Source organism: Crinia signifera, chromosome 1, assembly GCF_055691185.1.
Source record: "Crinia signifera chromosome 1, ASM5569118v1, whole genome shotgun sequence".
NCBI classification, from domain to species: Eukaryota; Metazoa; Chordata; class Amphibia; order Anura; family Myobatrachidae; genus Crinia; species Crinia signifera.
Genome location: NC_139217.1, coordinates 408,148,139 through 408,165,752, shown reverse-complemented (window position 1 = coordinate 408,165,752; position 17,614 = coordinate 408,148,139). Strand labels below are relative to the sequence as shown.

Genomic DNA, 17,614 nt, shown 5'->3' with positions numbered 1-17,614 from the left:
CGACCTTGGGACTGTCAACCATTCTTAGGAGTCCATCTAGTCACTGTTGACCATTAGTGGTCGACCTAGTGGCTGTTAACTATAGATCTTCTATACCGTAACCACTGCAAACACAGCTGTCTGTTATGTTACAAAACTTTATTCATTTCAGTTTTTTCACAATGTTACTTATTACTAGTGTTAGGTATATCTAAAACAGACTTAACATAGACCCTTGCACATCATAGTACAGCCGCCGGGAACGCTGCGCCTGTGGCGGAGACCAGGAGGAGCGGTGGCAGGGGGGGGGGGGCTGCATTGCGGACAGCAGCAACCCCCCTCCTGTCATAAGGTATGAGCCGCCACTGGTGTTAGGTATATCAAAAACAGACTTAACACAGACTCTTGCACATCATGGTACAGCCGCCGGGAACACTGCTCCTGTGGCGGAGACCAGGAGGAGCGGTGGTGGTGGGGGGGCTGCATTGCGGACAGCAGCAGCCCCCTCCTGCCATAAGGTATGAGCCACCGCTGGTGTAAACGCCCATACACACTGGGCGACTTTGAGCTGAAAGTCGCTCAAAACAACATGTTGGAGTGGCTTTCAGCACAAAGCTGCCCAGTGTGTATGCACCGACAATAAGCGCTCCCACATCATCGCCGGGAAAGCCGTTCATCTGCTGGTATTACCAGCAGATGAGCGGCTTAGAGGGTGGCTTTGCATAGCTCTGCGCTATGCAAAGCCATCATCCCCCCCTCCATTGGTGCCGGGCAGGAGGGAAGCTGCTCAGTGTGTATTCACTGAGCGGCTTTCCCCCCAGCGATGAACGCAATCATCGCTGTCCATACACACTGGGCATAGTCGTCCAGTGTGTATGGACCTTTAGTTATATCTAGAACAGACTTAACACAGACCCTTGCACATCATACTGTCATCCTATACTGCACACAACAATACTATGGGCCTTATTCTGGTCTGTGCGGCCGGAGCCGAATATGCGGCCAGGACCGTGCGTCCTAAACCCCACCTTCCGTACTGATCGCTCACTCCGTCCGAATGCGGTAAGCCGCTGACCGCACAGAGCACGAGTGGATTTCTCATGTATACACCTCCTCCATCTCTGGGAATCTCCCCCATCATTCGATGGTCGCATACCATCGAATGCAGGACCGAGCGGTCAGGCAGCTCCCGCGAGCTCAGACCACTCGGGCATTTCTCCGTGCAAAAGCAGGGATCTGGGCGGGCAGCTGACATCCGACAATGTCATATGTCTGCCCCCTACACGTGCGTCACGGCCGCATTACCATACGTACGGCGTGAAACGCGGGGCGTATGCATATGTTAATGAGGCCAAACAGCCCTTCACGCCCCTCTCCTCCCCCTGTTCGTAGTGTAAACAATTCATGCGGAATTTGGACGTATGTCCCTTTCGCACATGTGCAGATATGCCTCTGCACATGCGCAAACACAAAACATCGGCGGAACGAACGCACGCGGACATTACCGCACCAACCAGAAAAAGGGCCTATATCACAAATATACTTCACATAGAAAAAGTGGCTGATTTAAGAATCCCTCCAAAAAGCCCTAATGCTTAGCAGGTAGTTGAATCTAGACAGTGCATAGCTGAAAGCATTTCCACTTCCCTGCAAGGTCTGTTCTACATTTATACAACTTTCTACTGAAAATCAATAGCAGATGGGCCACTCGTATCTCGGTTTATATGAATACAATGGAATATAAACCTTTGAAGACTTTTTGGGGGGTTTTATATGGAAGGTGCTTTCAATTTAATTTATTGTACCAGTGTTTCTTATTGCCCAGACTGACTGTATTCAATGAATGTATGATATTGTATTTTAAGATGATGTTCTGGCCGCTGCCTTTGTATCTAAAAGAACAATTCTAGTTTGTGACCTTTACTTGCATATACGCATCGCACAACAATAATTACATGGCACGTTCCCTAACTGTGAGATACTGGGAAGAAGTTCTGTGCAGACCACAGCTGAAATATTTCCTGAGTCAACAATGCTTAAGGTACAGCTTCATAGATGTTCCATTACTGCTAATCAAATTGTGGTTCATTAAAGGGAGAAGTAATAATTTGTTTATAAGTAGGGTTTATTTCCACTTTAATGGCTATAAGAAACATATGGACACAGTACGGTGTGTGGAAAACAAGCACTTTCAGCAGATTTTATACACGTTGCTGGGAGCATGAGCATTGGGCTCAGATAATAAGAAAGGTCGCCTTGGACTGCATACACTGACATCTATACCTCAGTTATACACTGTCATCTATACCTCAGTTATACATTGTCATCTATACCTCGTTATACACTGTCATTTATACCTCAGTTATACACTGTCATCTATACCTCGTTATACACTGTCATCTATACCTCGTTATACACTGTCATCTATACCTCGTTATACACTGTCATCTATACCTCGTTATACACTGTCATTTATACCTCAGTTATACACTGTCATCTATACCTCAGTTATACACTGTCATCTATACCTCAGTTATACACTGTCATCTATACCTCAGTTATACACTGTCATCTATACCTCAGTTATACACTGTCATCTATCCCTCAGTTATACACTGTCATCTATACCTCAGTTATACACTGTCATCTATACCTCAGTTATACACTGTCATCTACTGTATACCTCAGTTATACACTGTCATCTATACCTCAGTTATACACAGTCATCTATACCTCAGTTATACACTGTCATTTGGTACTTATGTATTATCTGTGCTCCCATGTTAAATGCACCCCATTTTTTCATACCCCTACTATCCAACTACGCATGGAGTTGATTTTATATAGTGTGGCGAGCGCAGCGAGCCCCGCGAGGGGACGCGTTCTCATATGAAAAACGGGAGCCCAGATATTACATAAGTACCGATTGCTGCTATTTCAGGGAGTCTCCTGCAGAATGCAGGAGGGTAGGGTAACTATGGTATAAACTGAGGTCTAGATGACAGTGTATAACTGAGGTCTAGATGACAGTGCATAACTGAGGTATAGATGACAGTGTATAACCAAGGTCTAGATGACAATGTATAACTGAGGTCTACATGACAATGTATAAATGAGGTCTAGATGACAATGTATAACTGAGGTCTACATGACAATGTATAACTGAGGTCTAGATGACAGTGGGGTGCATTTAACATGGGAGCCCAGATAATACATAAGTACCCAGCAATCTCCCTCTCTCCCTAATTACTCTAGCAATCTCCCTCATTTCACCTAGTCCACATTACACTGTTACTTTTTTGGGGAAAAAAAGGAATGAGAGACAGATACATGTGCATTGAATCATTAACGCCATTTCCCAGCACTTTACCAAGTATAGTAGCTCTTGCAAACTGCTTTGGGGCTCATCTACATTTGGATATAAGTCATTTTAAAAGATTCCTCTCAGATGTAGCAGTACACACCCACGCTTCTAAGGGCCACGTTCACATTCTCTTTTCACAATCTCTCCATATATGGAACTAGACACACCCTTTGGGTGGAGCATGACACACCCCTCAATGGGCCACTGTGCAAAATTATATTACCATATATAATCTCCCTCAGTTATACACAGTCATCTGTACCTCAGTTATACACAGTCATCTATACCTCAGTTATACACAGTCATCTTTACCTCAGTTATACAGAGTCATCTGTACCTCAGCTATACACAGTCATCTATACCTCGTTATACACTGTCATTTATACCTCAGTTATACACTGTCATCTATACCTCAGTTATACACAGTCATCTATACCTCGTTATACACTGTCATTTATACCTCAGTTATACACTGTCATCTATACCTCAGTTATACACAGTCATCTATACCTCGTTATACACTGTCATTTATACCTCAGTTATACACTGTCATCTATACCTCAGTTCTACACTGTCATCTATACCTCAGTTATACACTGTCATCTATAACTCAGTTATTCCATACTCAGATTTCCATTAACCAGCTAATGCAAATATTACCTAATTTACACAACAGTTGTATATACTTGCAGTGCCTATGGCATACCCTCCATCATCTGAAGGGCAGAAACTGGTACAAATTCTGAAATGGGCGTGGCGACATGCCATGATGGCGTGGCCCCATCCTTTTTCCCATACTTATAATGGAGAGTTGGAGACCCCAAAAAAACGGTACATAGCCCTTTTTGGCCTGTAAAGGCCACAATAAAAAGGTACTGTACCAGCCAAAAAGGTGCATGTTATCATATACCACAAATACCTTATTTAACGTAAACTAGAGTATCCAAGAAAATTCCTATCAACTGATTTCAGGGGGACTCGTAATTTTTTCCACAATGCAGGGAATCACAAGTCAAAATAGAGGGGGTGGGGCTAAAATGTTGCAAATTGCCATCATTTTAATCCTATCCCTTACTAGAAGACCTCCAATTTGCAGAATTTACCATCATCCGGCGGCCAAACTAATGACACAGTTGCTCCTCCCAAAAAACTGCAGGATGTATTCTGAGGAAATATGTGTCCCAATCCCAGTTTTTTTTAGGTCACATTTTCTGTATGTACTAAGCCTTGCATTTCGAGGCTTCACTAAGGAAGGGGGTACGGAGACAAGCATTAGGTCAACATGCATGAAGGTCAACATGGCTGAAGGTCAACATGGGGTATGTCGACATGGCCATTCGGTCGACTTGGGGAAGGTTGACATGGGGTTGTTCACCTTTATTTTGAGTCCGACAAGTGCCGACAGGTGGTATTTCATGCCCTACCATCCACTAGGGTGTGGTGGGAGAATAAAATAGTGTGCCGAGCGTAGCCAACCACCCAAAGCTAACTCTCTCTGCACCTGTTAAATCTACCCCACCTGCATGCAACATTGTTTTGCCCATTTTGAGATCAAATTTGTCCTACTATATTGCTAGCGATGCGCGCTCCTGTGTGTACACACTCAACTGAACAAATTTATTTAAAATGTTGTCTAGTGAGAATCCGGCTTTACTATTTGTAGCAACATTATTTTTTTAACAGCTTAGACAAGTCCGCTTAGTGCCATAACTAAGGTGTGGCTAGTGTCGCGGGCACCAAAGCAGGGTGGATACAAGCACACGGAGCCACCCTGGATGATTAATTTTCAATGTTAGGTGATCTCATCAGGATATTTTAATAGGGAACATGCCGTGTATGATTTCAAAGAATGCCATAACGTGCCTTAGTCTTGACCAAACTGGGGACAAATAATGATGTTCCTTCCTTCTTGCAGTTGCTGGCTTTCCTGCACATGACTGGCGTGCCTTGACCTGGGATGTCTGCCACCACCAGGACTCACCAGGACTCAAACATTTGACCTAGCATGCCAAGCAGAAGGTGAGGATTAATTGGCATTGAAAATAACGATGTCACTTTGCTACCCAATCCCTAAGCCAGAATGATATCTGCCTCACACACACATACACACACACACACACACACACACACACACACAATCTTGTTTGTAGGGATGTGTACTGAACGGTCTCTGACTACTGGTAGCCATGCAGCAGCAAAACCCCTATTAAGTTGGTTACATGTTTCAGCCCATTAAATCTCTGAGAGGAGAAAAAGCTGAAAATCCTACTGCTTTGATGGATTTAGGATACATTTGTAGACTAGCAACATAGCACCACAGCTGGAATTATTATCTATTTACTGTATATTTTATATACATTACCAGAATTACATACAATGTTGCAGCCAGGACGATGCAGATGTCAATTCTGAACAGCATTTAAAAGAAGTTGTTTTGGCCAGGCAGGATTATAACACATATCAAAAAACTCTTTAAACAAAAACGTATGCATTTTATTTGCCTAATACTGAAAATGTTTGATAAATCTAAGTTATTTTATTTCTTATAGTATTATAGTTTCTTATATAGCGCAGCATATTCCGTTGCACTTTACAATTGGAAACATCAGTGATTAAACAAACTGGGTAGAAACATACCGACATAGAGGAAGGAGGGCCCTGCTCGTAAGTTTACAATCTATAGGGATAATAGGAGGGATAGAATTCCATAGCATGGCAGTCCCATCAGATTACAAGACAGTCCTGATGGGATGCAATTAGATATGAATTCTACTGGAGGTTGTGTGGGGGTTCCTGAATATGATAAGCTTGCCTGAAGAGGTGAGTTTTTAGGGAACGCTTGAAAGTTTGGAGGCTAGGGGCGACTATGCCCAGCGTGTATGGACAGCGATGCTGCTGGGAAAGCCGCTCAGTGCATACATACTGAGCAGCTTTCCCCCTGCCTGGTGCCGACGGAGGGGGGAGGACGGCTTTGCATAGCGGATCGCTATGCAAAGCCGTCCTGAAAGCCGCTCATCTGCGCGCACTCCCATCAATGGCAATATGGTCGCCGGCGACCATATTTCCAGCGATGATAGCCCATATCGCTGCTGTGTGTACACGGCTTTAGTACATCTCACCCTCAATTGTTTCAGTCAGCCACAACTACTCCGTTAGCTCTAATCAGAAACCAACCTTAGCTCAGTTTTCTATGCATTGATCTCTTCTTCTTTATCAGTTGTGAACACACCAATCGTTTTTATTGTTAACTTAAATTGAATTTGAATGTAAGAGAATTGAAGAAAAAAGTTGCTAATAACTTGAACCTACACTTACACACTCATTATAGTCTATCTGAAATCACTGACAGCTGAAGGTATATTCAGTATGGAATTACAATTTAGACAACTTTGCATTTGTTGCCTTTTTAATTCAAGCAGACAAAAACCTGCTGTTTAGTAAATATAACCAATGACAATATAGGAAGCGTTTTACATCTATAGGTGCGAACATTACAAGATGTTTTCTTTTTTTCACAAAAGCCCGTCATTAGGTTCAGTAGCCCTTTAAATGTCCACTCCTGCTGTCTTACATCTGTTTATAGCAGAGAACTACCTTCATACCTTAACTGCAAGCTCTTGTTAACCAGAATTTCTTAATTTAGCATCTGTTTAGTGTAGCAGTATATACTGTACCTATACTATGTGGTTGAGGTAGTGATAATAATACATATGCTTTCAACATATATAGTGAAGGTTAGTTTTTTGCAGATATAAGTTATGAAAAATGTATATTATTGGACTGTGTGAAAACCTTTGGCGCCTCCTAGTGGATAAATACACCTAAAGGAAAACTGTGTGCAGTCCCCGAACTGGGTAGGTAAATTAGAGGTAAGGGTTAAGATTAACAAAACAATTGTTCCATTCTGTAATTTGATTGGTGGGTAATTTATTTCATTTAAAATCAAAACGCTTACATAGAAATTAGTTAAAAACATTTTTCAATGGCGATTACTATTGTTTAGCCAAGGGTTGAGGATCAGCTCACAGGCAATGTCTAGGCTGACAGTCAACAGGTCAACATCAAAAAGGTAAACATGCAGGTTATTTCTTTGTGTCAATATCCCCACTTATGCACTTGGACACCCACTTAGTGTGCCACGTATGCTCGCCCACCAGTCACTTTACCGTCCCCAATCAGAGTCTACATGTATGGTAAAGTAGGTACAGTCCCACAAAAAAATGTGGTCAACCTTTTGCTTGTGTTGACCTTTTGTCAATGTCAACGTTGTGCATGCGCACAGTGTCTATTCACCGCTGCTCTACTAAGCAGAGCAGCGGGTGACAGGCGGAGTCCCAACTGCCCTTCCCACCGTGGAATACTGCCGGACGAGGGTAAAACAGTAGCAAAAAAGGGACAGTTTTTTGCGGGACAGATGGGAGATGTGATGTATGGGTGTGCGTTTGTATATATATATATATATATATATATATATATATATATATATATATATACATACATATATACAGCCAACAAAAATTTACACCGTAATGCCTATTACACATCACACACCCATTACATATGATACCACATGTCATAATGCCCATTACACGATATACCACACACTGTAGCGCACAGTACACATTATGCCATACACCGTAATACCTATGATGTATTTTACCACATGATGTAATGCCCGTTACACGTTATTCCACACACCGTAATGCTCATTACATATTATGCCACACACTGTAATGCCTATTACATATAATTCCGCACATATTATGCCACATAAGTTCTGCTTACCTAAATGCTCATTGCTATGGGTTTCATGGTTGATACTAGGGGTTAACATGCTTGTTGCCATGGGTTTATATGCTCTGCCAGGGGTTATCATTCTCTGCCAGGGAATACATGATCTTCCAGGGATTAGCATGCTTGTTGCCATAGAGTTACATGCTCTGCCAGGGGATACATGCTCTGCCAGGGGATACATGCTCTGCCATGGAGTTACAGTACATGTTCTGCCAGGAGTTACATGCTGACTTCCAGAGTTGGGTCTCATCCCCAGCACCATGCTGGGAGGCAGCAGACACAGAGCACCCAGCCACCCACCTTCCACTTTGGAACACAGTGACCTGGATATGGGTTGGGACTGCTGGGCTGAAGACATGGCATTGGCACCTGCTGCTGCTGGGATGGGAATGTGGGGCGCGGTATGAGCCGGATGCTGCGGAGTGGTTGGTACTCCCAGGGGAGGAGGCCTCTCTCTGTCCCAGCCCCCAGGGACTACCTACCCAAAGTATCCTCCTGTCGCCGAGCCACGGTAAACTCTTGAGTCACGTGGTGGGCTCTCAGCAGGCCCTGGAGCCAGAGAGCGGAATACCGCTCAGAAGGACTTGTGTGATTCTGCTGATCCCACACCCGCCCACGTCCGCGCTCCTGCCGCCGCTGCCAAAGAGCTGACTCCGGCGCACTCAGACCTGGTGCACTCACCACCAAAATGTAAAAAAATGTGTGTGTGCCCAGGTCAGGGCCCCCCTGACAGGCCTGGGCCCAGGTAAACTGTACCTGCCCCCCCCCCCCCCCTCTCGGCAGCCCTGCATACAGGATGGTGTGTAGTGTAGGGGAATACAGGATGGTGTGTGGTGTAGGGGAATACAGGGTGGTGTAGGGGAATACAGGATGGTGTGCGGTGTAGGGGAATACAGGATGGTGTGTGGTGTAGGGGAATACAGGATGGTGTGCGGTGTAGGGGAATACAGGATGGTGTGCGGTGTAGGGGAATACAGGATGGTGTGCGGTGTAGGGGAATACAGGATGGTGTGTGGTGTAGGGGAATACAGGATGGTGTGCAGTGTAGGGGAATACAAGATGGTGTGCGGTGTAGGGGAATACAGGATGGTGTGTGGTGTAGGGGAATACAGGATGGTGTGCGGTGTAGGGGAATACAGGATGGTGTGCGGTGTAGGGGAATACAGGATGGTGTGTGGTGTAGGGGAATACAGGATGGTGTGTGGTGTAGGGGAATACAGGATGGCGTGTGGTGTAGGGGAATACAGGATGGCGTGTGGTATAGGGGAATACAGGATGGTGTGTGGTATAGGGGAATACAGGATGGTGTGTGGTGTAGGGGAATACAGGATGGCGTGTAATGGTTTTATGAAGCAGTTTGGTGCATACTGATTCTCTATAAACTACCATAATCAGTGCTTAGCGGCCAGCCCAGAGTGATTCACAAACCTTGGTACTTGTGCATTATCACGGCGCCCCCAATTTCCATCGCAGGGCATTGTACAACCTCAAAATCGCGTCGCATCGCATTGCATGCGATATGATCACATGCGATGCAATGAGACGTGATTATACCCAATTTTTTATTGTACAGGCACCCAGATGCCTGATTACTATGTGAAATGACCCCCCAGACCCGATTTTAGATTATACACCCACCCTGATGGGTAATGACTATGTTCACATGCCCCCCCATTGTTAACGCCACCCCACTATCAACGCCAACCCGAAGCATGGCGAGCGCAGCGAGCCCGCGAGGGGCAGTTGTACGTGTCCTCCGACCTTTTCATACCCCCGCTATCCACGTCGGTGTGGAGTTGACTTTATATAGTGTGGTGAGCGCAGCGAGCCACCGAGCCCGAAGTGTGGCGAGCGCAGCGAGCCCTGCGAGGGGACGCGTAATACTTGTGAAGTAATGCGCATCAGCTCACGATGCTTCTGGCTCGGTGGCTCGCTGCGCTCGCCACACTATATAAACTCAACTCCACGCCGACGTGGATAGTGGGGGTATGATAAGGTCGGACGCAGGCTCGCTACGCTTGCCATGCTTCGGGTTGGCGTTGATAGTGGGGTGGTGTTAACAGTGGGGGGGCATTTAACATTGTCATTACCTTACCATCAGGGTGGGGATACAATTAAAAATCGGGTCTGGGTGAGCATTTAACATGGAAACCGCGTCACATCGCATGCCATTATTATGCGACGCGATGGGCGTCGTGATAATACACAAGTACCCAAACCTTTAATCACAACATATCGAAAAGAAGGGTACTTGTTTCCTAGCATGGCGCCACCGATTTTACTTGTATCAATCGGGTCTGAAAAATCGCGTCAATCGCATTGCATGCCAACCAAATCGCATGCGATGCGATCGACGCGATCGACCCGATTTTTACATTGGAATCAATGTAAAATGGTCCATGAGACCCGATTTTACATTGATTTCAATGTAAAAAGCCCCAAAACCCCCCATTTTCATACCAAAGCCCCCCTCATGTTTGAAATGCCCCCCCCCCCATTGTTAACGCCACCCCACTATTGACGCCAACCCGAAGCGTGGCAAGCGGCGGCGGTACGCATCCTCCGACCTTTTCATACCCCCACTATCCACGTCGGCGTGGAGTTGATTTTATAAAGTGTGGCGCATCGAGCCACCGAGCCCGAAGCGTGGAGAGCGCACGCGCATAACTTCACAGGTATACGCGTCCGCTCGCCACGCTTCGGGCTCGATGGCTCACTCCTATCACCACACTTTATAAAATCAACTCCACGCCAACGTGGATAGTAGGGGTATGAAAAGGTCGGAGGACGCGCACCGCCGCCCCTCGCGTACCGCCGCCCCTCGCGTACCGCCGCCCCTCGCGGGCTCGCTGCGCTCGCCACACTTCGGGTTGGCGTCAATAGTGGGGTGGCGTTAACCATACTTTTTAACCATATTAAATGTGAAATCGGCCATATTGGCCCATTTCACATTGTCACCTATGTAAAATCGCGTTGATCGCATCGCGAGCCATTATAATCAACCCGATTTTCACTTTAAAAATAATTTAACATTAATCTTTATGGGAAAATCGCATTGATCGCGATGGACGCGATCAACGCGATTTTCTCTTTCACCAGCAAATTTGCTGGTGATTGACAAAAAACGGGTCCATCGCGTTGATTGTATGCCTTAAGTACCTTAAACTTAAGGCATACAATCAACGAGATGGGCGCCGTGCTAGGAAACAAGTACCAAAAGAAGTTCTCACAGATAATTATTTTATTACTTTCGTCTTTCTTGGTTTTTTTTTGTTTTGTTTTTTGGAGGGGGGCGTGTATGGTAGACGTAATCTATTTTACAACTTATATCTACTGCTACACAGCCAAACCTGTGGGACCAGTGGGAAACCTCTATTGCTGGGACTAATGGTGAGGTCCTGCCTTTTTTGCACAAAAAAAACTCTGTGGCATAGATACAGGTCGATTGTTGCCCTATTTATAAGTGATCTGACTAGATCTGCATGCAGTATATATTTAGTCATTGCCAGTGTTCTCTCACAAGAACACTTTCACCAGAGAACACTGACTGTGCCCAATCGCTCAGCACACCGCTTGTGCATTGATGTTTGCTGAGCAGTCTGTGCTAAGCAGCATCGATGTGTGATGAACGGTCTGCTAAGCAGCATCAATGTGTGCTGAGCAATCTATGCTAAGCAGTATCGATGTGTGCTGAGCGATCTGTGCTAAGCAGCATCGCTCAGCACGGTGGCTCAGTCACCCCGTGTGTAAGGGGCATGAGACTGATTTTTAGGGATACTCCCCTCTATAACTAACACATTTGCTATTGGGATCTCTTTAAGTGAGATGACATCAAACTGTTCTGGGCATTATAATCATCTCTAAGGGTCTGTTTACTAAGCTTTACAGAGAAATAAAGTTGAGACAACCAAAGTACCAACCATCCAGCTTCTGTCGTTTTTTTAAACACAGCAGTAACATGGCAGTTAGGAGCTGATTGGCTGGTAGTTTATCCCCAGTCACTTTATCTCTCCAAAAGGCATTACTACATACACTTACACCACTGGTTCAGTGGCCACATCCAGCAATATACTGTAGCTGTTGTTAACAGGGCTGCTGAAATAGGGGGGGGGGGGGGCGCTTACTAACTACCCCGGGCCTGGGCTTGCTGGAGGGGCTTGGCGGGGGCCCTGGTCTGACCCCCCTTCCCCCACTGTCCCTCCCCGGCAGCAGCATGTGCTGTACTGACTGCAGTCTCAGCTGTCAGCACAGCACATGCTCTAGGTGTGTGCTGCTGCTGAGGGGGGAGAGGGCAAAAACACTCCCCCCTCGATTTTAGCATTTTTTTCACCCATCTTAAACATTTTGGGGGCATGGCCTAAGCGTGGAGGTAGCCATGCCTCCCGCGATTAGGCCATGCCCCAAAAATTTTACCGGGTCTTAGCTTGTCTCTCGGCTGCCCTGGTTGTGAATGATATATTCAGGATTGAGCTGCATGTACAGATGATAGAGGGGGTTTCTAATGACCCGTGGGAGCACGCAATGTTAGATATAGGGGGGAATTTACGGTACTCTTTTCCTAGAAGGGCGCCCATCGCGGGCATCGCATGCACTAAAAAATCGCATGCGATGTGACCGACGCTATGCCCGCGATTTCCCCTAGGGAACAATGTTAAATGTCCCAATTGACCCGATTTTCCTGTTCAATGTCTCAATTGACCCGATTTTTCCATAGGAAACAATGTTAAATGGCCCACAGAGGCCAAATAGGAACCCTGAAGTGTGAAATGGCCCCCACAATTGTTAACGCCACCCCACGATCAACGTCATCCCTAAGCGTGGCGAGCGCAGCGAGCCCGCGAGGGGCGGCGGTACGCGTCCTACGACCTTTTCATACCTCCACTATCCACGTCGGCGTGGAGTTGAGAATAGAAAGTGTGGCGAGCGCAACGAGCCACCGAGCCCGAAGCGTGGCGAGCCCCGCGAGGGGACGCGGACACCTTCACAGGTATACGCGTCCCCTCGCGGGCTTCACAGCTGTCCGCTCCGCTCGCCACGCTTCGGGCTCGGTGGCTCGCCACACTAATCTATTCTCAACTCCACGCCGACGTGGATAGTGGGGGTATGAAAAGGTCGTAGGACGCGTACCGCCGCCCCTCGCGGGCTCGCTGCGCTCGCCACGCTTCGGGTTCACGTTGATCGTGGGGTGGTGTTAACAACTGTGGGGGCCACTTCACACTTCAGGGTGGCTATTTGGCCTCTGTGGGCCATTTAACATAATTTCCTATGGAAAAATAGGGTCAATTGAGACATTGAACAGGAAAATCGGGTCAATTGGGACATTTAACATTGTTCCCTATGGGAAATCGCGGGCATCGCGTCGGTCGCATCGCACCCGATTTTTTGGTCGCATGTGATGCGACCAACGCGATTTTTTTTTACTAACGATGCCCACGATCAAAATCGTGGGCGCCCTTCTAGGTAAAGAGTACCGAATTTACTAAGATGTGTATTCTACTTCACATGTTATGTTGCTATGGGCAACCAATCAGATCCTATCTACTATCTTCTAGAGGGTGCTAAATAAATAAGTAGTAGATTCTGATTGGTTGCCCATAGCAGCATCACATGTGAAGTAGAATACACATCTTGGTAAATTCCCCCATAGTGCTTACACAGTAGAAGATATCCATTAATATAGATTTAATGATATTGTTAACAAAAATCATCTAATGCGTACCCGTATAAAGTCATAAGCCCCATACACACGAAGGGGGGAGATATATTGCTCAGCCCTATATTGCTTGCAATATAGGGCTGAGCAATATATTGCCCAGTGTCTCCTTTTCATCAGTGACCAGAGATGGTCGCTGATGAAAAGGAACCTCTGCCGGGGGAGCCGCAGAGGTAATTAGCTGGTCGCAGGAGCAAGCTCCTGCGACCAGCGATTACAATGGGGCTGAAAACGGGAGCGCGCACCCGGCGATTTATCGCCGGGGCACACTTCCACCACTGGCAATATGGTCGCCTGCGACCATATTCCCAGCGATTATAGCCCCTATCGCCCCCGTGTGTACACAGCTATAGAGTATACTTACCTCAATGCATCTGTAAGATATTAGAAAACACAGGTGTTCCTCAGTGCTGCAAAGTTCTCATCCACCACTTAAGTTACAGCCAATAAATGCAAGGATATGACTGTCCTATGCTGTTCTGCGTTACATGTGAAGCTTGTGCAGAGTAGGGGAAGTTGCAGTATATATGGGGACTGAGCAGAACCAAAAGCTGGAATTCATCCTTGAGAACCAGAGACCTGCTGCATTACACCACTACCCTATGAACGGAAGCCTAGAATGCTCCTGAGAAGCCTGAAAGAGGTTACTTGCTGCAGTAAATACCTAATGAGAAAAATGTTGGTGTAACATTACCATTATATCCTATGTACACCATGTGTTTTACATCGCACAAGTGGCACATGCATCCACTTCCACATAAGCATGGTGCTGGTAATAAGGATAGTCACGTGCACACTGCTGGCAGATCATACATTATTACTGAGCGCTTACTACTTCCATTTATAAAGTTCCCAGGCGACTGCTGCTGGTGCTGTCAAACGCTTCTTGCTATATACATATTAAACAAAAACATATCTAACATGAACTAATCCCCCAGATTATCTCTGTGTAACTCTGTAGCATACACATCCTGGGGAGTCTCATGAGGAGAATATTGGTTTCATTAACTCTAATGTACTATTTGCTGCAGCTGAGAAACATCTCCCACTTTGAGCTTGGGGGCATACGGATATTAGTATTTAATAGGCACAATAAGAGAGTGATTACTTACTAAACATACTGTTATTCGTGTCTTATGTCTACATTTTCGTAATGGCAGTAAAAATACAGATATTTGGGAACAAAGTGTATAATCAGAGAGGAGTGATATCATATCTGTCTGTAAATCTGTTTGTATAGCTGGGCTTCAGAGAAGTAAAATATTGGTTATCTCTCAATGGGGGTTATTTATCAAGGCTCTGAGAGAGATAAAATCGTGAGAACTAAAAAACAGCGTACAGTATCAGCTTTTACCTCAACTTGTACAGGCTTTGCTATAAAAATGCCATTTAGGAGCTTATTGGTTGGTACTTTATCTCTCACCATCTTATCTCTCCAAGCTTTTAGAAATACACCCCCATATGATTATATATATATATATATATATATAGATAGATAGATAGATAGATAGATAGATATACACATACATCTGTTGAACCCAGCACTATATATATATATATATATATATATATATATATATATATATACACATAGGCCCTTATTCTGGTTCACTCGCAAAGGCAAATTCCTTCTCAAATGGACAAAACCATGTACACTGCAGGGAGGCAGATGTAACTTGTGCAGAGAGAATTAGATTTGGGTGGGGTCGTACTTCATAGTGAGATCTATATTGCAGTGTAAAAATAATGCAGTCAGTATTTACCCTGCACAGAAACAAAATAACTCACCCAAATCTAACTCTCTCTATACATGTTACATCTGCCCCACCTGCAGTGCACATGCTTTCTTCCATTTGAGAAGGAATTTGCCTTTGCGAGTGAACTAGAATAAGGGCAATACTGTATATGCCACTTGATGGATTTGTATACTGTGTATGCATAAATTTTGTGTTCTGCATAGAAAAAAAAAGTACAGTATTTCATCTAAGTCTGGTGAACTGAAATAAAACAAAACAAGTTATACAGCTGCAGGGGAACTACAAGGTCCAGCAATACCATGTTGGTGGCAGAACTACAAATTGCCTATCGAACTGTCAGACAAATTATACCATTTTTAAACGTACAATCCACAAATTATCCAGTGTCCACAATGATTACTTAAATGTGAAACAAAGCATAACAAAACACTACCACAAACCACAGTTCTATGAAGTTACTGAGTTGTTATACAAATAGGAGACAACAAATAAACCATTGGTTATATATACCACTCATGATGAGATTACCTATTTTGGTTCCCTGAGGATTACTGCAAGTCTTATCTGACAGGACATGCTGGGACTTGTAGTTACACAACATCTGGGGGGCTACAGGTAGTTTGAAATACCTGCATGTGTCACTCAAAGTTATCAAAATACATACAATATACAAAAGGGTACAATTATGCAACAGATTGTCAAAACAGACATAATAAGGCACAAACTGGAATTAGCAAGTGACATGTTATCTATGGGGAAATATGGTACCCTACACAGCATTGTGTATGCATTCTCTTCGTTTCATGCTACATGTGGTTTCATAAAAGCAACTCTATAGCAACAATGCTGAACAGAAAAGCATGAATCACACTACATCCCACAACCAGTCCCATACTTACAGTCTCTGAACACCATGCTGGGGTCACTCTGAGGCAGCACCTGGGTGACTAGGAGTTGCAGAGAGTCCAATGTCCTGTCCATGTTAGCTGTGTACCCTTGCAGCTGCTTGCAGCAGAAATATCCTCATGCCTGAATTATCCCATCCCACTGCTGCTGAATGTGTGTAGTTCATTGATGCAGTGGATTATGGAGAAATCTCTTTTAACATCTGCCAATCAGGCAAAGGCCAGAATCTAAAGACCCTCGGGGGTCCTCCTCCCTGGCTTGCTTATCTTTGTTGTAGGCAGAGCTAATTAGCTGTATGACTGGCTGACAGATCTATTCCAAGTCTTCTCTCTGGGAAACACACCCACCTACAGGCCAGGGAGTGCAAGCAGCCATAGGAAAGCTTTCTTCTCTTCTTCTCTTCAAGCACTTTCACTACTTTGCAAAGAGGAAACAAAGAGGTCTTGGTATTATCCTTTTCTGCATGTTCAACCATGTACAAATTATACAGTGTTTTAATTCTGTAATTTGCTATAAAATTTGTATTTTTTTTTAATAAAAAGGTGAAGTTAAACAGCCCAAATGTTGCTGAGAATTCCTTACTGAAATTTAATAATAGAATGGAGTTATGGTGATGTTGTGTATCTGTATATTTATTACAGTACTGACCAGCGGCCTGATTCACACCTGTTCGCTAGGAAGCGTATATTTGCTACCTAGCAAAGAGGTAACAGCAAATGCCCTGGAGAACACTTTCCTCTGAATTCAGGGCAGGTGGTGACAGCATATGACCCCAGCCATCTGCACCAAGCATGCATTGGCAGTTTGACACGCCAGCGTTTCTATGGGCACACCCTTAAAATGCTGGGCGTTCTCCTGCTTTCTCCCCCTACCCGCCCCCTTCCCTCACTTAACGAACGCCGTTGCACAGGGGGGTTTGCACATGCGCATATTCTCACATGCGCAGACCCCTGCCACTGGCCGGGGAACTGAATTCGGCCTGCTACGAGTAGGTCTGAATGACCCCCAGGTCTGTGTACATGTCTCTACTAAGGAAAGTAATTACTGTCTGCATTTTGTTTATTGACGATATATGGCTATATGCATTTATGTTATGTTATA

General features: G+C 45.1%; 1 protein-coding gene across 1 annotated transcript in view; it reads right to left on the bottom strand.

The window, feature by feature from the left end:
• Positions 1–16,851, bottom strand: part of LIX1 (limb and CNS expressed 1) — a 180,592-nt gene extending 163,741 nt beyond the window's left edge. Inside the window, exon 1 of the mRNA XM_083151743.1 lies at positions 16,507–16,851. Coding sequence (XP_083007869.1) covers positions 16,507–16,588 — 82 coding nt within the window. The 5' untranslated portion in view covers positions 16,589–16,851. The remainder of the gene's footprint in view (positions 1–16,506) is intronic.
• Between the last annotated feature and the right edge of the window lie 763 nt (positions 16,852–17,614).